Consider the following 24,586-nt stretch of genomic DNA (forward strand, 5'->3'; position numbering starts at 1 on the left):
AGCGCGGGAACACCATGACCCCAAAAGACCCTGGGGGTCTCCGGGGGGCACTCCCCGGGGACCCCCCATAAATTTAAACAACAACAGAGCATCTGGCTAAAAAACCCACTAGAATGATGACTCAAAGCTGTGTTTTTTCTTCAACCCCCACAACTGAGGATTATCACTAGAGCTGCTCTCCATATAGGCAGAAACTGTAACATAGAATGCTTTGAATTCCTTTTGCTCTAAAGATGTCACTTACTGTAGCATCACTTTTAGTGATGTATTCAATAAGAGTAATTTGAGAATGCCATTCTTCTTGAGGATTAACAGATTCTGGTCACTTCTTCCAGTCAAAATTAGCAGCCAAGGGATGAAAAGATATATATTCTGACATTAATTCAACAACACTCTCAATCCCCCAGAAAAGAGGTCCCAAGAGAGACTTTAAAGTCTTGATATAAAGCCCCAGAAGAGGTTTCAAAAACTAACAGAGTAGATAGTTACGAAAATTCTCTGCTTTCTTAGTAATTTGAACTTCTTTGAATCTGCCTCCTTGACAACACTGATGCTTATGTTTCTGAGTCCATCTAACCTTTTAACTTGGAGTAGCTAGCTGTTCATATAATGAAAGGAAGGCAAAATGCACTAATTATTATCAGTCTTACCTTTGTAACACAGAAACAAAATAAATTGTTGTTTTACTGAGGGGAAGAAAGGTATAGGGTCATCATTTTCAGAACCTTGAAGGGAAGCAGTTGTAATAACATAGTGTGCAAGATCCTCATCAAGGTTGCAGACTGTGTTTTGAGGCTGTCTAAAAATAAAGTCTCATTCTGCTAAACTAAAAGCATTACTGTCCCCTTGATTTGTCATTAAGGACATAATTATGCAGAGTATATTCAATGTTAAGCCTCCAAGTATTCATTGTGTAGTATACCCTCCCATTGCCTTACAGCAAGTTTTTATGCACAGCAGGACAGCTGTGTTGTGCTTCACAAACCAGAACACCTCCCTGACCATACATAAATGCCCTGACTAACATACATGTGAATAATTCAATCCTTCAATTGCAATAGCATTCCATACATGCAAGGCTTTCCAGAAACTATCCCACTTACGTGGTTTGTCAATAGAATATAAAATGAGATCTTCCCAAAGTTCTCCATCATCTTGTTCCTTGGCAAATTCAATAGCTTTATCTACATCTTGCAATTCTTCCATTATCATCTTCAAGGCACTGCGGCTATTACCCATTCTGCCTGGAAGGAAAAATAAGAGATTATAAATGCTAATTGCTCATCAGTGTTCAGTGCTCTTTCAATAAGAATTTTGTAAGTGTGAAGTTGACTCAAACTATTCCAACTAAGACCTAATCTAGTCTATTCACATGTAGAAATGCAAATCAGTCTAATCAGAACAAGTGCTTGGAGTAGTTTGCAGGACTGGGACCTGGAGGCTTTCTCAAGGATGTGTTGGGTCATATCTGGGGTTCTGAACTGCAGCAATATCTAACATGAGGGGGAGTGTGTGTATGTGTATGGATGTAAACTATAACATGAAATACCAGCTTCAAGGGCCCACATGAGCCCTCTTAATTTGCAGTAAGTATAGCGCAGCTGACACCCATGAAAAATAAGAGGAAACAGGAACAAATAGCAGAAATTATGAACTATTCTTTGAATAAATTCATTAGTAAATCGTACTCTCCACTGAAATGATAAAAAAAATATTCTTCTTACTGAACCAGAGATTGTTTTAAAAAATGCTTACTATTCTATTACTATTCTAGTACTATTACTATTTTATATTCATGACTAATACGTAAACATACATATAAGTCTTCCAATGCCTGTCATTCAGAAGTAGAATTCTTGGCCAGCTGAAGGAATTAATTTACAACTACTTTTACAACAACAAAAAAAAGAAAAGATAGAAAGCAATATAAGCAAATCTTTCATCTCAGAGTAAGGTAATACTAAGCTTCTCAGATGTACTCAGAATAAAATATTTGTTTAATTTCTCCTCTTTTCAAAACTGACAGTAGAACTCTTCTCTTGGAGACTGTATCAAAAATACCTTCCTCCTTCCCTCCTCTGCAACACTTCTAGAACCCCGGAAGAACACCAAGTGAAAAGCACAGTAACACAATATATGAAGTTAAGACATCATATCCATCCAGTGCTTTGTTTTATTTTCTAAATCATGTTATTATTTTGTTTAGATATTAGACAATACATTTTCACACCATAAATTTTATTACAAATTTAAAAGTGTTGTAATTGATCACAATGATTTATTTGGAGTTACTTACTCAGAAGATAGACTGTCTCTTCTACAAAGTTCCTTTGCTGGCAGATCTCAAGAGCCTTGAGTGTAAGGGAAGAGAGGAGAGAACAGAATACAGGAAACCATGCAACATGAAATCTTATTGATCACAAATGCTGCAATAAGCTTGAAGTGATTTTTTCCACAAAGTTACATTATTCCTTTTGAAAGGAACACAGCTCACTTAATAAGCACTGCCAAGTCCTCTGGCCTTAATTAAAAAGAGAAACTCTGTGACTTCCATTATTCTCTTTAAAATTCTTCTCTGATACTGAATAAATCTGTGGAAAGAACAGGTATTTCAGCATGGACTATGTCAATCACTGCCTTTAATTCTACTGGCAACTTCTTCATTATGCCTCCAAAAGCTGGTTAATACAAAACATTAAGGTTATCTGCTATCAAGACTTGCTTCCTGTGGGTGGACTTTTGTAGTCTCCAGTGATGGAAGTCTGCTTGACATTCATTAATAACACAAAGCTGAAAATCTCCTCAGGGTAACCAGAATGGTTTCAGTAGAGAGAGTGTCCTCCAAATTTTGTGCCAAGAAGACAAAGCAAAATAACAAATATGAAAGAATAGGGAGGAAGCATTTCTTGTAAATTTGGTTTAAAGACCTGAGGGCTAAATCTCTTTAGCAGCTACAGAATCTGTGTGTAGTTGGAAACCAGCATAATTATCAAAACTACCAAACTGATTACCGATGAGTTTGTAGTAACAGGAAATCGGCAGGGCTCGTATGCCATAACAATGTCTGTTTCCAATTTGGAAACAGAAAGAAGTCTCAAGATTCATAGCATTCCTGTAAAGACAACTGTTCACCAACTTTCACACTTGGAAATCAAAACTTTAAATACATAAAATACAGCTATAATCAAAGATGAGGTAAGAGTTAATTTTTCTTTTCAATTCTCATTGTTTCAGAAGGGTTACTGTGAAGATTAGAGCTATGGAAAACAAATTTTGGGCTAGGGGTAAGTGAATTACCAACTAGACACTACAGATGAATAAAGGCATGAATAATACTAGTAAGTTATATACACAGCTGACAGCTTTCTTTTTCCTCTCCCCTTAAAAGGCAAACTACAGAGCACCAGGTATTCAGTAGTTCTAGATACTGCCATTTCCTGGCTGTCATGCTCCCTTTAGAGGAAAATAGGGAACATTGCTACTTCTCTTCTGGCTCATTTTTAAAATGTTTGCTAAACTGCACTTGAATAAAAGTGACCTACTTCTAAACAGCACAAATTATTTCTTCTTGATGAGTTTATAATTTCATTTGAGCAATAATAAGAGTGGATTTTTTTCGAACAGAAACTGCTTTTTGCAATTTATACACCATGTGGGAACTTGCTTAACAGGAACTGAAAATATCGGTAACTGGGAAATTCTTAGTCCCTTTTTCATTTTCTTAGAACAAAGACCTGTATGTCACAAGAAGTGTTACTATACGACATGCATGGTAAGAAATGTAATTACAGAATTACTAGTAGTTTCTTTTCCTCTCTTCCTTAGCTTCTTACTGAAAGATGTTAACATTTTAACATTAAGGTTAGAATGACACATTTTTTCTGACATTCTTCTCTCTTGACTTTGGTAATTACTGCACCACACCTTCCAGAAGCTGATGGGTCTCTAACCTAGTCTTGCTCATAGCCCCTGTCTTCAGCACAGCAGTGCCAGCAATGAGCATCAGTTTCACACAGCACTTTTCTCCACCACCTGCCATCAAAGGTGGGAGGCTGGATGTGCAATAACTAGAACTAATTTGCCTCAAAATTAAAAAAAAGCAGGTAAGGTTTTATACATAAAACCATGATCACATCAATAATGCATAAGGCAGAAACTAAGTATCAGAAAGTTAAAAACAAGTAAGCCAATATTGTAGGCCAAAGTTTCTGGCTGGAAACCTCTCAAGTTCACTGCCTAAAGTAGTCAATCTAGTTTCAGGTAATGGCTTTAACAAATCCCAATTCTCAAATCCTAAGAACATATTTTCCAGTAGACAAAAGCATGCAAAACAAGAGACATACCAGGAACAGTACTAATTTTCTTTGAAAAGTTAACCACGTAAAATACAACATTCAGTATTACACTTGAAAACAGCTCCACTGTGTCAGCATTATAGCTGCACATGGATAGGCATCCTTTCACAAAGTCTGCTCTGCTCAGCCATTAAAAGCAACAAATAATAAAGCAGTGACCCATCTAAATTAGAAAACTTAGAATTTTCATTCATTTCACATTAATTCAACCAGGGGAAACAACTCAAGATTGGCCTTACCTTTATGCATTTTGTAATTTGACAAGAAAGAGCAAGGAAAGAAAATAGAAAACAAATATATTAGAAGATAGAAACCTAATACTCCGTAAAACCCCAAGTGTATTAGCCAAAGTACAAAGAAAAAATACTTTTAGCCCTCTTAGTTCAGTAATTTATATTGTGTATATTATTAAAGAGAAACTTATGGCCTTACATAGAAGGTATTATTGCTACATTAAATAAATTGTAGAATTAAAAGGCAGAATAACTACAGTTATAGGTACTGGTTTTTCAAGATCTAACACTGACAGCTCCTAGACTGGGCAAAATGATTGTCAATTTCTTGAAACCATAACCTACTGTTCAGTCAGGCTAAGCACTGATGAGTAGATATGTTGTAGCTACACATCAATTGTGAATTCAGAACTTCCACATTAAAAACATCCATCAATTCCTGCCCTGTGAGCTGAAAGAGGAAAGTCTCAGGTGTCATCAGCTCTGCAAGCCAAACTGCAGGTGATAGTCACAAACTCAAAGGATCCCTGATATTGGCGGTAGAGGGCAGCACCAGACACAGCTTGGAATTCACAAGACTACAAGCTACAGACCAGACATAAAAATCAAGGACCTATGCTTAGATTTTTGTGGCTTACCTTCTCCAGTGGGCAGTGTGTGCTGTCTCTGAGAAATGGAAGTAAATTTGGTCGATCATATTCAGCATAAAGGCTGATCTGTTTTTCATGATATCGTTGTCCTTTATGGTGGTCTCTTTTGAAAAGCTTGTGTAAATACTAGAAATCAAAAATGAATCAGATTTCAGACCCACTTATTCAACATTATTAATGGAATAATAGAAACTCCTGAGTTGGAAGGGAAGCACATAGATAATCAAATTCCAGCTCCTGACCCTGCAGAGGACAGCCCCAGGAATCATACCATGTTCCTGAGAGTACTGTCCAAATGCTTCTTGAACTTTAAGAACTTCTTGAGCTTTCATGAAGAAAGACTTGACGTTGTGACTACTTCCCGTGAGTGGAAACCTGTTCCAGTGCCCAGCCACTCTAGTGGGCAAAGCCTTTCCCAATATCTAACCTAAACCTCCTCTGACACAGCTTCATGCTGTTCCCTTGGGTCCTGTCACAGGACACAAGAGATCAGTGCCTGCCCTGATGCTTCCCTTGTGAAGAAGGTGTAAATAGCTACGAGGAGTCCCCTCAGTTTCCTCTTCTCCAGGCTGAACAAAACCAAGTGACCTCAGCTGCTCTTTGTATGGCTTCCCCTCTAGACCATTCACCATCTTTGTTGCCTTGCTCTGTATGCATCCCTTCTGTAAACTGACAGTCTGTGAGCTGCCTTTGCAAAGCCCTTGGGTTGTGGACTGCACTTTTCATAGATCTGCTTCCCATAACCAGACCTCTAAGCCATAAATCACCTCTCCACCAGATGAATACCTGAGCCCTATTTGTAACAGCAACAAGTTATATTTCCCTCTCTACAGCCCAAGCCCACAGTCACGCATTATGTGGAGTCACACATACTCCGCTGACAGCATGTTCAAACCAAAGAGGTTTGAACCATTCAGCTTTTGGAATAACAGTGTGGAACCACAGCCTTACAGTGGTACTGTAATTCTGTACAAACAAGAACAATTCAACAGTGTATGGAGTTAGAGCTCCAGAAAGACAAGCAATTCACTTTCCTTATGGATCAGCAAAACATATTTCAGAGTTGCACTCACCAACTCATTTTTGGGTAGGGAAAAAGGAAGGATAAAAGCAAGAAGTGATTGACCAGAAAAGACAAGTGCCTACAATGCAGTGCAAAGGAGATAAGCACTTATTATGTTATCAAATTCTTCCAGGTGCATGTTTTAAGATCATTTAACTACTGTGAAGATGCTATGGCCATGCTCAAGAAGAAACTGGCAGAAGTAGCTGCTTTGCCTCTGATGATTTATGACATTTCATTGTCAGGTGCATTTTGGCAAAATAAACACACTTGTCAAAAGTATGTCCAGCCAAGAGTTTTTTCAGCTCAAATTGAAATCAACAGAATACAGGAATACTTACCACATGCTGTAATTCAGGCCTGTTTTCTAATTCTTCGACAACCCTGTCAATCTGAAAGAAAACAAACCTGTGATACTTACACTTACAATACTTGTAAGATACTCACACTTACAATACTGAAAGGAGGACAGGTAATAAAAGCTAGCATTGAACTTCCATGCCATGAATTTGTTATACTCACGGAAATTTTATCTTCATTATCCAAAAGCATGTCTACTGCTTTCTACAACAGAGAAAGAGAACTCACATGGAAACTGGTACACATATCTTCTCACACTCTATACAGTATTATGCTTATTCACTGATGGGTGTCAGATGGCTATTGCAAACCTACTCTTTGCAGCAACAGAAATTCAGAGAACAATTTCTGGTGGAGAACACCAGCATACACTGACAGCACAGCATTGCAGTATTCTTCCAGAACACTTCTCCTAAGTTTCCTCACTAATAGCAATAGATGTTGCGCACCTACACTGGAGGTGAAGTATGCCCACTGAACCATCAGTCACAAAAAGCCACTGCCAAACGATGTAGAAATACTATTTGTTCCATCGCAAAAGGGAACTGCAGGGCGATGACTACGTAAGGAGCACACAATACAACCTGCCTCGCAACTGGATTTCTCCAAACTATGTGCACACCAATACCATTAATAAAGCAGATAAGACCACGTAAGCCAAGTAGCCACCAGAATGCAGGTTCTGCTTCACCTTTCAGGAGCAAACTTTTGCTTCACTTTTGAAAAATACCAAACCACAGATTCCTGATATGACTATTGGATTAAAGAAAAATTTATACTTTTTTTTCTCCATGTAGTTTAGAATGGGCATACTAAAGATGATCACCAACAGTGGAGATCCACATTTTAGCTACAGTGCTTAAACAACTATTCCACTGAAAAAAGGAGACCTAACTAGTTATCTTCCCAGCGGTCACACCAAAACTCATTTGCTCAGGTTTTATATCCAGCTGGAAAGAAAGAAGACAGAATTCAGCATGGAATAAACACTTCCTGATTTTTGGAATTTAGGTTAATAACCTTGCAAACTTTCAGAAGCAATCGACTGACTGTGGTGAAAGGAAAATGGCAAGTACATTTAATATATGCCTAAATAAATTCACTATATCATTTCTTTAGCTTATTGATATTTTTATTTGATTCAAAATACAGAAAAAATAGCATGGTGAAATTATACTCTGTGTGAAATCATATTTAATATTGTAACTTGAGAATCACAACAATGACTTCAAATGATGTGGACACTCACTTTTCTCAATGAGAGTGACAAATGGAAATGGAAAGGAAACAGATGGAAATATCAAGGAAAAAAATAATCCTTGTGTCAATTATTTTGCCATCTAGACAAACAATCTTCCTTATCTCAGAATACATCCAGATGCAGCAAACACACTCTCTGTCTCAACACCATCTTTAGCTCATTTATTTTTAGACTGTTAAATTATATCTAGAGGAAAGTGAATATAAAATGATTAAGGTCATCATACCTCAGAATCAAAATCCATGAGCAGAACAATTTTGTCTCTGATAGAACTGAAGAGATTGTGCTTGTGGATCAACTGGAAGACATCTTTGTGCCTCAGAGTTAGGTAGATTTCTAGGGCTCTGCCATAGCGCTGATCATAAGTGTACCTGATAAAAACAGGATTATAATACATATAATGTTACAAACTTAAGTGTAGGAAAATCACTTATAAGAGAAAAGATAAACATACTGTAGTATGTAAAACGTGTTAGGATACTACTTGATTTTATAAATATCTAAATGGACTTGTGATTCATTTTTGTAAAGGGAAATAAACATCAGGCAACATTAATTTCACCTGTGTTTATATTGGCCTTCATTTGTGTTCTGACCTGCAGTTTTCTGCATTTTCATTTTCCATTTTGAACTCCCAGGGGGAGACACACAAGATGCTAGCCTTTCAATTCTTGGAAACCAATCAGAACACTCTTTAGAGCTAAAAAAAATCATTTCCCTAAAACCTTTGGGCAGATTGTAACATAGCAATAGATAGTAACTCTTCTTTCTTCAAAGAAGCAGTATGAAAATAACAGTGATCAGGCTGAAAAAAATCAAAGAACTTTATCCCTGTACAAAGTGACCAAGAACCAGATCAGTTTTGGCACATTTTCCAGTCACATATTCCCATCCATGCAGTAAACCTAAATACAGTATTTCTTAAATAGTGGGCAAAACCCCCTACCATTTTATTTTCACATGGGTAATTCTGAAACGCACACTTCAGAAAAGAGGTTTCCTTTGACAGCATGAAGAGGAATGCTAGTTATTTACTTTGGAAAGAGGAGTAGGAAATCCAATCTCATGCTTAACAGTTTGCTTTCATAGTCAATGTGAACCTTACAAGGAAGGGTAAAGAATTGCTAAGCTGTGCAATCAACAGAGAGAGAAGAGAAAGCAAATACTCTGTAGACTGCAGCAAAGATATCTCTTAAAAGAGCTAGGCAAATACGGATAAACTGCAGTACCATATTTTAAGAGTACGTTTTGTAACAGAAATTTAAAATTGTACTCACAGTTCTGCTAGTGTTCGTAGCAAAGTCCTGTTCTGTGGATCTTTCTTCAGGTGATCCACTACAGCTTGAACTATGATTGTGTTGTTGTACAGATCTCCAGGCCACTCTTTTATGAGGGTTGCAAACCCCTAGAAGTATAAGAGATTGTAAGAGAAATAGAAAGAATGGCCTAAGGAGCATTTCAAAACATCAAAGCTTCAGCTAAGCCTCTGAGATGATACCTGCTGTCTTTAACCTTTAAGGGACTTTCATGTGCCCACAGACATGTACAGTGCAGAACAGAGATTTTTCCTTCTTAGGGCAATGTTATTAAGATTCATGAAGCTGAGTCTTTCAGGTGCTGTAGGCTTTGTGCATCACCTCAGCCACTTATGCTACATTAAACTAAAAATAACAGTCTAATAAATAATCAATCTCACAGTATTTGCAGGCAGTGAAGAACATTCTATTTATTCTCTTAAAGTTAAAATTCAACTTTTAAATATTGTTATTATTGTGGAACTGTCCACTGATAATCTGAATACATCCAAGAATTTGCTGTCAAAATTCTGCACTGTTAAGGGTATTTGACTGGCAACAACTATTGGACACATTGATGTGGACACATCAGGCTGCAGTACCTCATAGTCACTTTCCAAAAATTCATGCAGGACCATTTCATAAATTAGAGGTTTCAAAACTGGATCTCGTCTTGGCAAGTAACGACTAATTGCCTATAGGAACAAAGAGAACAAAGTGTCAGATGGGCAATGACATGTAACATCCTGGTGTACTGACAGATAAAAAAATGTTGAGAAACAAAAGAACCAAACATGGCCCCCTGGTAATCACTGGAAGCCTTACATACTCTTGCTTACAAGCAACACCCAGAAGTTATTTACTTTAGAATCGATTATACACTAGAATTGTATAACTATTTGAAAGAACTATCATTTGAGAGACAGGTGGCAAGATAGTAATTAGAATGGGAGAATCAGCCATTGCCCTTAAGAGAACAGTAGTAATTTAAAAAACAAAAGCCATAAAAGACCCCTCAAAACAAGAATGCTTTCAAAATCCATTTTGTTAAGTCTTGGTCTTGTAAAAAGGTATGAGGATTCATTAGCTGAAAAATGTGTCGTAGTGGGTTGAGCCTGACTGGACACCATGTACCCAACAAAGCCACACTCTCGCTTCCCTCCACAACTGGACAGAGGAGAAAAAATGTAATGAAGGGTTCATAGGTTAAGATAAGATCTCAGAGGGATCACTTACCAAATACCATCATGGCAAAATGTACTCACATTTGGGATAGTAATTGAATTTATTAATAATCAAACCTGAGCAGGGTAATAAGAAGTAAAATAAATCTCAAAAACACCTTCCTCCATCCATTGCTTCTTCCTGGGCTCTACCTCCTTCACACCAGAAACACAGGGAGACAGGAAATGCGGATTATGGTCAGTTCATCACACATTGCTTCTCTCGCTGCTCAGGTAGAGGAGTCCTTCCCCTTCTGCAGCGTGGGGCCCCTCCCACAGGGGACAGCTCTCCACAAACTTCTTTAACATGAGTCCATCACATGGGCAACAGTTCCCCATGAACTGCTGCAGTGTGGGTCACTCTTCCATTGGGTGCAGTCCGTCAGACACAGCCCGCTCCAGCATGGGCTCCTACACAGGCTGCAGGTGGATCTCTGCATCCCCTTTGTCCTCCATGGGCTACAGAGGTACAGCTGCTTCACCATGGTCTGCAGAGGAATCTCAGCTCTGGTGCCTGGAGCACCTCCTCCTTCTCCACTGACCTTGGTGTCTGCAGAGCTGTTCCTCTCTCATATAATCACTCTGTTCTTCTCTGGTCACAATTACAACTGTAATTTTTTTCTCTTTATTTTTAAATCTGTTATCACAGAGGTGTTCCTATCATTGGCTTGGTTTTGGTCCATTCTGTAGCTGGTATTGGCTCTGATGGATATGGGAGAGGTTTCTGCCAGCCTCTCACAGAAGTCACTACTGTAGCACTCCCACTACCAGAACCTGACCACACAAGCACAATATATGTGTAATTTTGAATTATGACTTACTTTGGAGTCACCATAGGCTATGAAGGGCTATATTTACATACCCAAATGAAAATTAATTTGAAAATATATGTCTCGATTAAAAGGGTGAAGGCATGTGATCTGTTACTGTATAAAAGGTGTTAAGGAATTGCATCCCAGCAAGCAGGAGATGAGAAGCTGCAAGAATAAATCAGCTCATACCCTGGAATTTCAGCACAGCATATAATTAGCACTACTATTCCATGCAACTAGAGGCCAAGATTATTCCCTGCCAAAATAAATCCTACTGCTACCACCTCTCTGGGCATTGTAGGGTTTGTAACTAAGGACCAACACCAGTGAAATTCCTCCAAACACTCAGAGATGTTGTTGCCTGTTGCCTGCTATTGGCATGTGGTACAACAGCATTTTGTTACTGAAGTTGCTTGAACAAAGCAGGAGAAAAAACAACTCACTACATTTTAGACCTCTCCTCTCCCTGTTTGGACTTGGCCAGCTTTTGAAATGTAGTGCTGCCAACATCAGCTCCCACCAGCTGTCACAGAATTTATCAGTTAACTCAGGACACAGCTTGCCAGCTGCTCTGGGGTATCATATTCCTGACCCATTCATAAAGTTTCTTTTGACCATAGAGAAAGCAAGCTGGACAATAACTGGAGACTCAAAGGCAGAAGACAGTCTCCAACAGCTGTTTTCACTCCCACTTTCTACCTTCCTGCTTCCTCCTGAATGAACAACGTCCCCCAACAAACTGTTGCAACTCCTGGCTGCAGTTTGGCCACACAGCGAGCTCTGGAGAGGTGCAGTTGCCTTGTTGTGAGTGAGCCAGGCTGCTTCATGAAGTAGACTTCTCCTGCCCCATGTCCCATTGCTTTGAAGAAAAATTATAACCACCTCCAGCAGCTGACCACCATGCTCAGGAAAGACTGAGCATACAAGAAGTATGTAAGAAGCATACAAGTTGTTTTTAAGCCCTGGCACAAAGGTGAACCAAGACCCATGCTGGAGGTTACAAACTCTTCCTATTCTATTTTTAAGCTGCAGTTAGGGAGCAAGGTCAGACAAAAAAGCTTCTGTATCAGACTGTCTTTGTACCAATTCTTAAACTATGCAGTAAACTGACTTTGAATAAAATAGGGAAACTATGCACAAAAATATTTTCTTCCCTTGTTTCTTTTCAAGATCTGCTTTCAAACTTTTCATCAATAAATGTAAGAATGAGGTAAACATAAGAAAGCCCATATAAAAGTTGACATAAGATAGCCTAAACCATCTTACCAATAAGCTAGAACAACAATTACTTATTCCTCAAAGGATATCTAAGACATGAAGAGCCTGTCAGGGTAGTGCTGCTCTCTGCTATGCCCACTACAGTCAGGTGAAGTCTTTCAAATGTCTTCCAGTCAATGTTTTGGTAAAAACATTACTGCTGCTAGCTGATCATCCTGCACCACTGCTGAAAGTCACTGCTGTCACAGCAAGCAGAATAGAGTGTATCCCTCATGCCACAACAGCCAGCACTCACAGAGTTTGAAACCTTCCATCCCTCTTGGTCCGCTGCTTGAGCTGAGACATTAGATTTTATACTGAAGTGACTTGAGCACAAGTGATGCCATTTGGGTTTTGCCTTCTTTTCTTTTCTATGTTCTCTGTATTCTTCACACATATATTTGTAACTGTCACCTATTGTATTAGTGACAAGTTTTTCCCAGTACTTTCCCACTGCCTTTCCCTAAGCAGAAAGACAATGCAAATTCCAAAGCTTCCAGTGCTATCGTGTTTCTTCCTGGGGACCAAGGCCGAGAACAACTCTTCGAAATACATTCTCATGGATAAAGTACAACTAGTGCTGAAGGGGGGACTCCAGAGAAGGGCTTGACCTGGGGGGCAGGAATTGTATCACCACCTGTCCTCCTAATTGGTGCGTTTTATCAATTATGCTGATTTCCTAAAACCTATAAATGTATACTCATTCCTGTAGGGTGGGCTTTTGTGGACATCTTTCCGTAACTGCTCCTGAAGGCCTTCAAATAAAGATCCACTCTTATATTACCTCCTTACTAAAATTATCTCGAGCTTCATTTACAGGTTGGGCAAAAGGCAACACAAGCATAAAACTCTCTCAAGCCAGCACTGCTGGAGGAGGAAAGGAACAGGTCACTGCAAGGCTCTAGAATCTTGAAACTGCCACAACTAGGTTTGCTAGAGGACATTCACTGAAGGCAAGAGACATCAAGATATGAAAATGCAACCCTTGTTAGCCAAACAGGACTGCCTAACACAGAACACTGAAAAATCCTCTAAAATCACGTGCGAACAAACAACACTCAGCCCACAGGCTCTGACACTGAGGTATCACTAATTCTTCTGTGCAGGAAGGAAATTCCAAGCCTTTAGTTTATCATGCTAGATTTGAAACATCAGATTTCAGGCAACAGCTCATATGCAGTGCAAATTCTTCCAAGACAATTCTGTTTAGAAATAAACTCTGTTTCCACATCTCAAATAGTCTCCTCATCAGGGCTTAAAGTCATTATAGGCCAATTACAATATGGTGTTTAATATCTGCTAGTCACATAAGTAGGTAAAAATTCTACACAAGTGATCCCAAGCATTACAAGGACCCCTTCATTTAGATCTGGCTTAATTTAGTTCATCCTTTATGATACTCAGACATCTTTAGAAATCTGGAAACAGTTACATGCAACTGAAATAGTGAAATAAGGTAGGCATTTCCTAGAATGGCAACTTGATGCTGAATAATGTAATGGACTGCATCTCATGTATTTCTGAGAATTCCTGGGCCTAGGCTCTAAGAAGAAAAAAGATATTCTAAAGGCTGAAAACAACCAACTGTTTAGGAAGGTGGTAATTGAGCAGAGATTTTTTTGCAACAAACCTGCAACTATTTTTTTTATTTTAGAGTCTGCTGGATGATGTAAGTGAAGACAAGACAAACATCCCTTCCAGACATTTGCAGCTAAAAAACCAAAACAAACCCAAAAGGACTAAGAAGCAGTGTATCAAAAATTCACCTGTACCTGCATTCAAGTCCTTTATTGGACTGAAATAAAGAAACAGAAACATAGGATTTCATCTTCCAAAGTAGTAAAGAATGCACCAAACCACAGAGAGGTCATACTAAAGGTAAGGCTGTTTTTGCACTGGAGTGGCTCTGAAGCAGAAGTCAGACATTTCTGAAATTCGTAATGCTGAAACACTTTTGGTCTTTGAACAGAATTAAATAGCTCAAAACCAGCAAGGGACTGCATGCTGTGAGATCTTAATAGTAGATCCTTTTTGGCTCATTGAGTTTGAATAGGAAGACATAAAATTCAGAAGTAAATGTACACACGTTACCAAAGGGAGCGTGCATAAAGTTTTCAATTGGTTTAGCAGTAACAGTACTAGGCTTTATGTCCTATGCAATTTATTAACTGAGACTCTCACATTAAATGTGTACTGTTGTAGTAGCTGGCTGGCAACTAGGGAAAACATCAGGCAGCACAGACTACTCCTTTTTCTTACCATTTCTAGCACACAGCATAGGTCTTCAATGTTGCTTTGCAATTCTTTGACACTTACAGTTATGTAACTGTTGCAATGGACCTGGATTTGCCAGAATGACTGGCACCCACAGAATCTATTTTCCTTAATATTTGGGTAGGATTTTTAGGACATACTGGAAACAAATGAAAAGTTAATGGGGAAGATGTATTTAACTGTGAGCATCTTTGCAAGTAAAAGCCTTGGGAGTGGGTCTTTCACGTGGAGACTGCCAACAAGTAAAATACGTAGCACGATGCCTCCAAGCTTGTTTTAAGACATACACACACCAGAAAGACAGCTCTCTAGAAACAGACAGCGATCTGGGCCAGCAATACTAGAACAGGGCCATTAAATGTGGTACTTTAGATACTTGGTCAATACAAACAGTAAGTACAACATACAAATTACTTGAGTGCAGACACAGAAACTAACTTACTTTAAGTTGCCCTATTTCTTTAAACTTGTAAACTTCAAATTCCCAGAGTTCTGTGTTTTTGCCAAGGATTTTCTGGCACTTTCTGGAAGGAAAATGAAAGAGATGAGAACAAAAGTAGGTACAGAAAGTAATACAAATGTGACAGCATTACTACAAGGATTCCTTTCTTCTCCTTATCACGACACTTGCAAAAGTGATTTATTTTGGCAACCACCACTTTAAGTAGAGTATGCTCTACTTAAAGGTAGAGGTTCTCCTCCTATCAAACCTTAAAATTTTATTGTATCCAAGAGGACTTACTGCTTATTATGCATTCATCCTTAGTGATTAGGGCCATATTAGCTTTCATAGAATCGTAGAATGGTTTGGATTGGAAGGGAGCTTAAACAACATCTAGTTGAAATCCACACACCATGGGCAGAGATGCCACTCTCTTGGTCAGATTTATGAGTGAAATTTTTAAATCTCAGCTGAGAAAAATTGAACACTAAAAAGATATGCTTATGCTTACACATACATGAAAACAAAAACTTTGGGTAATTTCTGATCCTTGCTTTAGATTCCCATATTTGACATTTTTGTTTACACCTATGCAAAATCAATTTATTTTCTGATGGTCTTATGTGCAATGACACACTAATAAACTGAGTTTATCGAAATCCAAAGAAAACCTTAGTTTTGAAAACCTAGTGTGACTTTTAAAAATCAAGGCTTACTTTCAAAAACATGGGCCTCAATTCCAGTTAAAGTGTACACTAACTTCTAGGTCACTACAGACAAAAAAAAATATATGGCACTGCAATATACCTCTGTGTTTTGAAACTTCAGAAACTCCAGAACACACAGAAAATCAACATCCACAAATACTTCAGAATCAATAATTTGTTTTTCCCCTACACAGACACACTTTAGCTAGCAAAGATCTTTAATACTAGGTTACCGAGCAGCCAGGTCATACTCTCCTTTCTCCACCAGGTGATTTATATAGGCTAAGCCAATGTCCTAGAGGGAATAAAACCAGAGAATTAGTTATAAAAGTTTGGAAGTGAACTACTTGACTACCACAAAAAGTACTGTAACAGCAGTGCATACAGCTGGAAAATCAAGGCTCTAAGTGCATCCCCTGATTCTCCTTTACAAGTTGGGCCCTCAGAACAGTCAATATAAAATACTTGCACAGACTGCTCACAGGTTCAACCAAAGGTGCTCTTTTAAATAATTCTTATAACCTCACTGATGCTAAGACAACTACTACCTCTAATTATTGAGGATTGTTTGAAATGCATAGCTGATCTTGCAGTGTTTGAACTAGTTCAAAAAGAAAACCACCAGTCATACATTGTATAAGACATGCTCTTTGTCAACATAAAGTTTGTAGAGGAGGGCAAAAAGTTGGTTAAGATTATAAATCCTAATGCTGCTCAATAAAGTGCAGGAATTACTGAGAACTTAGCAAGATTATTAGTTATTATATCCTAAGATTTCCTTTCTCAAAGTCCATCACACAGCTCAGTTATAAAATGTTTCTGGTAGGCATTTAATATATACTAAAAGTTTGGCATGAGCCTCCTAATGTAATCTCAAAACTCATGTCCATTTTGACACAACCCAGTATACTCACTGCATAACTTAAGAATCACATCACTAAAAAAAGCACATTGTTTCTAGGAAGAAAAAAGAAAAAAGAGGAAAAAAGAAAAATCAAAGTTGTACAGTGAAAAAGAAGTCCTTGTTTCTTAGAAAATAAACATTTGCATCTTCTGAGGCATATTTCTTTGATCTATATCAAGGACAGTACTGACCATAGCAGAATATGAACAGGGGTATGCAGCAACTTCAACTGGTCAATCTACTACAAAGTTAGAAAAAAAAATGCACATAAACAAGATTTTAGGATTTCATTACACTATAGGAACCACTTTCGTATTTCCAACTTCACCATTTTCAAGAAAAAGGATGACAGAAATCTTCATTCTCCTGTGGACCAGCTTCCCAGTGAGCAGAGAAGATGTATAAGGAAAAGAGATGTAGATCTGGTTGATAAGGATCTCTGTGCTCTGCTCAAGAGTTGTGCAGGAGCAGTGATAATTACTGCCATCTAAAAAAATCCCCAAGGCTGCCAGACTTGTCAGGTATCCTGAGTGTGGTGTCATTAGTGAGAGCATGAGTTGTTTTAAATCAGTAATTAGTACTATTAATCCTTCACTTAGGACTTGATGTCAACATAGAGACCCAACTCTCAAAAATTGCTTGTATTTCACTGAATTTAATCATCTATTGCAGAGTAAATATCGCAAAGCAGAAGAAAAGCTGTGGGGTTTTTTTGTTTGTTTTATTTAGTTTGGTGTTTGTTTGGGTTTCTTATTTTCCTCCTAATGTATTGCCAGGACCCCCTTTAGCAATTCTTTACATCCTTTGCAAGGGTCACAGAGTAGCTTTGTTAAATGCAAACTCTGTGATAGGTAATGGCATGGCATTTAAATCTTGATTCAACTTCTGGACTAAACAAGAATAAAAGTTTTTTAAGACATACTGATATACAGTGTGCTTATTACATCAGTAATCTGGCCAAAAATTAAACATATATTCGAACATTTTGCACAAATTTCAATTTAAAGAAGCATCAGTACTAGGGAATTTAAACAAAAGCAAACAAACCAAAGCTAAAATTAGTCACACTTTTGTGTCTATTACACCATTCCTCCTTTTACTTTTAACATTGATACCCTTTGTTGCTCTGTGGAAGGGACTATAAACATGGGAAGTAACTCTAGGTGAGAAAAAGAACTTCTCTTAAACTTTTTACAAAACCCTGTCACATGTCAAGGTGTAAGTTAAGAAGAAATTTGTCACTCTTTGACTGCAATCTCTAATAGTGCAATACTGTGTGTTACTTCAAGCAACAGTAAATTTATCACAAAAGTAACAGCAAACAAAAACGCTCATCAGCAGTCAGAGAAATGGAATTCTCTTCCTTTCAATGCCGATGGCATCTTCATGAAATGCAGATCCTTTCATGTTTCACAGACTAAATCTCCCATTTTGCAGCTGAAACCAAGAAATCAGATGCAAACTGGAGTATGCCTAACAGTTATTGCCTGGTGTTATAAAAACCAGGGAATTTATTTGTTGCATCTTACAGCATTCTTAAAGAAAGAAGATATTTTGTTTTGAATAGAAGTTTTGAGACTTACCAGAATCTTGTGCTTTTTTATGGTTTTCTGACTGATCTCAGCTGCCATCAAAGCCTCCTATATTCAAAAAAGAGATACTAGTCAAATATACAAACTTTCAATACAGAAAGCTCTAGATTTGTATAAATCAACTCTTTTCCAGAGTAGGTCACTGGAAGCACTAGAATTTTTAATGCCATGGTTGGATGAAAAGCTTTGAATTCATACTCAAACAAAAGCAGTCAAGCAAAGAGAAAACTACTTTTGTTTTCATGTGGATTCACTCCATATTATTGTATTAGGATCAAATCACAAAATTGTAACAATATACACAATGCAGCCACATTTGATCATTTTCAAATGAGACCCCTCCACTACCAAAACTTGTGAAAAAAAAACAACTGGAAAAGGGGCGAATGGGGGAAGGCTACCTTCCAGTTCCCCAGCCCAAATGTCTTCTTCAGTCAGAGTGATTGATATTGAAGTGTAATTTGCTGTTCTTCTACTTCTTCTACTTTTTGCAAACATACAGAAAAAAAGCTGGCACTTTTACAAATAAAAGTGAAACCTTTAAGATACATCATAACACGCCTGTCTACTAACTTGAATGGCTTTCATAAAGGCACACACACAGCTGTCACTTGCAAATTACTGGAGTCTTCAGGGACCAAATGCTGTGATTACATATACTGCAAAACTGCACTCATCATATAAGTTTGCTATTCAAATGCAAAAGCATCCACATGGATTTAAACAAATCTGCATGAGAAATATCATGATTATATTAGCAAAAGCAATTCATGCTGAATGGCTTTTCCACATTTTTTTCTTACAATGGACCCACAACAAACATAAATAAGAATTTGCAAGTTAACTTTATGCATCATAACAAATGTTCTAAGCCAATAAATGCAGGATATTAGAATTCAGACCGCTGTGTGCATGTTGATATGGTATGTAAGAATTTATTATTAGGTGTTTAGATATACATACTCAAACACCAATATTTATGCAACCAAATGCTGAGCTGTTTTTTTCCATAAGAGCTGTATACCCTTGTCTTTTAATATTGGATCAATTTTATTGTGAGCAACACTATTTTCAGCATGCACAGCTACAGTTCGAGCTCATAGTACCTTACGCTTAAAAGCACAGCTCATTAGTTAACTCTTCTGCTATTTTAAAGCCAAAACCCGGTTTTAATAATTTTCAGTGTCAGCTAATACATTTTATAACTGATGATGAGAGCAGCATTTTCAGCATCTAATTCAGCTATGTCACTTGGGTGAAATTCTGATTAGTCATTTCAGTAGTGAGGCTAACTCTGTAAGAGATGGAGGGATGTATAGTTAACTCCCATCCTTTACAAGCATTTAGTCAATGACTAGGAAGAGAAGCTGTCCAATCCAAATGACCTAGCAAAGTCCTTCACCCTACTCAAATTTCCAAACAAGGAAAGTCTGAAGGAAAACATGATGTAAAAATTACTTCGTATTTCTTCTTTTCGAGAAGCCAGTCAATGTGGTCATCTTGGTCCCGCTCTTTAGCCACAACCACATCTCTTGGGCTGATGATATAAAAAAGTGATTCACCTTCCGAATACTCTGCAAATGCATACATAGTTTTATTATTATTACATTTTCTTTAAGTAAAGTTCTGCTTTTTAGTACACCCTTGAGGGGAATTTACAAAGAAGTGATGCAAGGAAGACAGCAAGGCTACTCCTGCAGGACACACTAATTCAGAAGCTGTATTCTCCAATAAATTAAAACTGGTTTAAATGGCAAAATATCTTTCAAAAAATCACTACAGTTTATTGCAAATTCTGATTCATCCACTATGTGTAAACTTTATGATGGTTTAGAACCCATTATTATACTTTTAGAGGACTATTACAATACACAGCCTGCAATAAACTGATCCTTCCCATCAAGGTCAAGGCCATCAAAAGCATAAATGATAGATGCCATAACCCCTGGGGACACAGCACATCATTACAGCAATGCATTTGCAATGCTGCAAGTTAAGGCTATATGTATAATGCATTTTCTTATACCACAAGCCTTTATTTTCGAGAAAGCTAAAAGTAAAAGTACTAAAAGGTAAAATCAAGTGCAGAAGATGATTATTCTGAATAGTTATCTTTTGGGCAGAACCATGAAGAAACACCAATACTTTGTAGGTACAGAATAGAAAACCACTCACTGTCCAGATCAGTTTCTATAAACACATACAAATACACTCCTGAAGTGATAAGCAATTCACAAAATAATGCCTATCTTAAAGCCATACAAAACATTTAGATTTTTCAGATAAACAAGAATATTCATAAAGCATAAAAGTACCACAGTGGACATCAGTGCTCTGCTTTGGAGGATGTACAAAGAAATCTCAATTCTACTGATAGCAGCACCAAAGTTCTGGAGGTCAGGAGGAGATATACTATATTTCTAGTGGCTTAAGGGCACAGATGTACACAAAGAGGTTTGCCAAGCCCATGATTTGAAGCATGCTGCCAGAGGAGATACTTAAAATTCAGATTCATGGATTTTAAAAGCCAGAAGAAATGCTTCTGTATAATACAGGCCACATAATCTTCACCAAGGAATTCTGCATCAGCTTTGCCATGCATTTTTCTGAGCTACAGCATATAGATCAGAAAACTATTCCATCTTTAAAATATAGCATGTATTGTGTCAGGGCTTAATGTCCCTTCCTGTTACATAATTAAACCTATCTTCTAGGTGGAGCTTGACAAAATCCAGTTCCTATTCATTCTATTTTACCATCTTAGATCTGTAATATAACTGGCAGCTTTGTCAGTACAGGGAAGCTAAATATCTGTGTGCCGCTTTTAAGTTGACCCATGTACCTCTTACTGTTGAAATAATACTTATTCAATCTTTCTCTCTAAAGCAGCTTTTCCAGACACTGTACCACTCATTTCATTATTCCTGAAGACTTTTGTGTAAAAAGAACTCCTATGGATCACATGTTGAATAAATCTCCATCAAAGACATTGCCTTCCACAATACTGGACATTACATGAGATATATACTTCTGCCTTCTCCAGTATGTCTGACCTAATAGATGGCATTAAAAATCATGATGTTTAAATTTACACATTTGTTTTCTTTCATGTGACTGGTTCTTGTGGGTTTCCACTCTACACTTCAGTGTCATAACCAGTTACAGCTATTCAAGGACATGACAACAAAACTACATAAAAATGAAAAAGGAGGCTAAGTACACCCAAATACTTTTAAAGCATGGTATGAAAACAAAACAATATGAGAACACCTACCTAAATGATAATCACGACATTCATTTTCCTGAAATCCTCGTACTGTTAGTGCATCAGAAGAGATCTCTTCACAGGACTCAGGTAGGGGCTGTACAATATCGAGTCTAGGCCTTGCACAACACTCCACTTCCTAGAAAAATAACATCTTAGTTGCTTCCTACGTGATTTGCCTTAGCAATACCAACTGGTGGTCACCTACAAACAAGGGTGAAATTAACAGCTGCAAACATTCCCTAAGATCCAGTACTTTGCACTGGGTACTCATCTGCAAATCATACAAGTTGCAAAGCTGTGTTTCAGAGAATAATTGCATCTGGAACTCAAAGGAAAGTTACTCCAAGTAATCCAAGTTACTCTTGGCTTGCTTCCCTTGAAGAGATCAATCTGGAGGAGGAGGTCCAACAAGACACAGGTCCAACCCTGAGTTTGCTCACTACTTTTCTGCTCTTGGTCACAGAAGTTTTCAGGGCTATCACAAATGACTATCAAGTGCTTCATTCAACAAGCAATGGAACAATTTAGAACCCACACCCAGCTGGGCTCATGCCCTGAAGGACAGTGCTCTATGAATCAATGATACTCTGGTATTAAATTTTTTTTTTTTTCTTTTTAGGCTGGTGTTTGATTTTAAGCAGCCAGCAGCAGCGGGGAAAAATTAATGAGACTAATATAAAACCTTTACTATTCTGATGAACTTAGAGCAAAATGAACTTTCATACGCAATGCAGGTAGTTATGGTAAGATGACATAATGGATTTTCACCTTCTGTCCAAGTGAAACTGCTGTCTTCAACTAGCTGCATTTTTAATTAAAGTCAAGGTCCAAGACAATCCTATATTTTCTACTTCAGGCTGTGAATTATAGCAAAATACAGAATAAAAGAGCAAGGACATATAGAAAGTGGATTTAAACAGCTCTAACCTAGCCATTTGGAAGTAGCACCACTTGGGTCTTTTCTCAATTTAACTGCTTCATGAAAAAAAACCCAAACAAAAAAAACCTTTCAAAGCAAGTTCAATTGTGATCTAATTTGTAATAAGTAAGTAGCTGTCATTTGCAAGCTGTGAAATCAAGTGTAGGAAGACCAGTGTTTTCTTTACAACTAAAGGACACTTGTAGTGATCAGCAATTCTGCTGCAAGCTCAGGCAGTTTGGGCTCCACACTAACAAGACAACTGAGCCAAAACACTAACAAAGGCGTTTCTATCACAACAGGACACAGATACACCATCAGAGACAATTGTACTTCTGTTCCTTCTACAGCTACCCAGTGAACTGAGAAGTTAGTGAAGTCCAGCATTTGAAGTTTGTTTAAAAGGCTAATTAAAAGCAAATACATGAGAAAAACATTTTCCTACACTCAGTTACCATTATATCACCTGAAATTCCCTTTTCATCTTTCTTTCCTAAAGCAATTAAAATAACTTTAACCTTTAGCAGTCACTACCTCATTCACACTATCTCCTTTCCTGTACTAGTTTTTCATTAACAGTGGCTTCCCAATTTCTTTGCTCCCTAGCATTTCAACCCACCTTTTCCTATCCCTTCCTTATCACATTTGTCTGCTTTCTTGTCTTTCACTGACTCTCCCACACTGGAGGACTACTGTGCTGACTCTTTTGGGAAACATTGCTGTGACATTATATTCCTCCTTAATATAAATAAAGAAATAATAATCTGACATTCTGATGTAGAACTAGAAGCTCACCACACTGATTTCAGAAGGCTCTGTTTGCATTTGTTTGAACCTACAGCATTTCATTGCCTAGCAACTTGTGCACCCAAGTTTCTTAAGGTTACTATGGTGATGGTTGTCTAATGCAGACATGCTTATCAAAGAGATGATCAAGAGCATCTGCCATTCTCACACTGCAGCTTCAAGGATTTCCCCCACTGCCTTGCCTTTTATTTGGCAATATGAAATCAATGTCAGAGACAGACACGGCACTTCTCCATGCACAGTAAAAACGGCTGACATGAATTCTAATTTCTACCTATCCACACCTGGATCTGGATGTACACAACCAAAGATCTTAAAAGAAAGGGAGACAATGACACGACTCGCTCACAATCGTTCATTCTACACCACAGTGACTCTTATTGCTTGAGTTGATCAACTTCACTATTCTCATTTCTTTGGAGATGCAGTGTCAGCAAGCTCCTCTTATGGCTAAACAAGATTCTTTATTTCTTCTGATGTGGAAACATCAGGAAGAGAGAAAAGGTGAGAAAAAGGCTGGTGGGGGGAAGAAAGGAAGGAAAAAGGAGAAGGAAGGCTAGCTAGAGACCTTCTGTGCATTCTGTAAGAAAAAAAGGAACTCAAACATGATTTCTGAAAGGTAAGCATATTTGTCTTCAACATCACCTCCACTGACCTTGTTTTATGGATCACAGATGTTTCAAGCACTGTTCACTACCAGTAGACTACAAATTTTTTCTCAGATAATCATATTTGTATGACTAGTTTAAGGCCCAATTCACAAGCCAAATTAATGTGAAGAAACTCAGAGATTACTAAACCTACCATTTTTTCTGAGATCTCCTTTACATATGATAGAATAACAAGCTGGTCACAGAGAGGTGCAAGTCCACTGATGTAGAATTCGGTGTCAAATTGGAAAACTGAAATACAGGAAAGAAAAACAGACTTAAAAACATAAATGTGTATGAACTACTACGTAAGAAAAACCTCACTGGTTCTCAGAGACAATCAACACCACACAGCACTACTTCAGAGAACTGAAGACTCAACACATATAACAAACCCAGAGATTTCCCAGTTGGAGCAGATAAAAACCTACATTTAATAGATTAAATTATGCTAAAGCTTACAAAAAGACATGTTTGTGCTCCAGGATATGCTAGAGATGAAATATTTGAAATG

The 24,586-nt window shown here is 37.8% G+C and overlaps 1 protein-coding gene across 2 annotated transcripts in view; it reads right to left on the bottom strand.

Annotated features, from left to right (window-relative positions):
• VPS41 (VPS41 subunit of HOPS complex) overlaps nt 1-24,586 on the bottom strand; it is a 111,127-nt gene that overhangs the window by 13,608 nt on the left and 72,933 nt on the right. For both annotated transcript variants that reach the window (XM_063405127.1, XM_063405120.1), the window contains exons 11-24: nt 24,227-24,324; nt 21,703-21,832; nt 19,887-20,002; nt 18,420-18,476; nt 16,166-16,227; nt 15,226-15,307; nt 9,820-9,912; nt 9,200-9,327; nt 8,149-8,293; nt 6,824-6,865; nt 6,643-6,693; nt 5,227-5,364; nt 2,297-2,351; nt 1,104-1,244 (exon numbers count right to left, since the gene is read on the bottom strand). In XM_063405127.1, the coding sequence (XP_063261197.1) occupies nt 1,104-1,244; nt 2,297-2,351; nt 5,227-5,364; nt 6,643-6,693; nt 6,824-6,865; nt 8,149-8,293; nt 9,200-9,327; nt 9,820-9,912; nt 15,226-15,307; nt 16,166-16,227; nt 18,420-18,476; nt 19,887-20,002; nt 21,703-21,832; nt 24,227-24,324 (1,338 nt within the window). The remainder of the gene's footprint in view (nt 1-1,103; nt 1,245-2,296; nt 2,352-5,226; nt 5,365-6,642; nt 6,694-6,823; nt 6,866-8,148; nt 8,294-9,199; nt 9,328-9,819; nt 9,913-15,225; nt 15,308-16,165; nt 16,228-18,419; nt 18,477-19,886; nt 20,003-21,702; nt 21,833-24,226; nt 24,325-24,586) is intronic.

This window comes from Prinia subflava, chromosome 1 (assembly GCF_021018805.1).
Source record: "Prinia subflava isolate CZ2003 ecotype Zambia chromosome 1, Cam_Psub_1.2, whole genome shotgun sequence".
NCBI classification, from domain to species: Eukaryota; Metazoa; Chordata; class Aves; order Passeriformes; family Cisticolidae; genus Prinia; species Prinia subflava.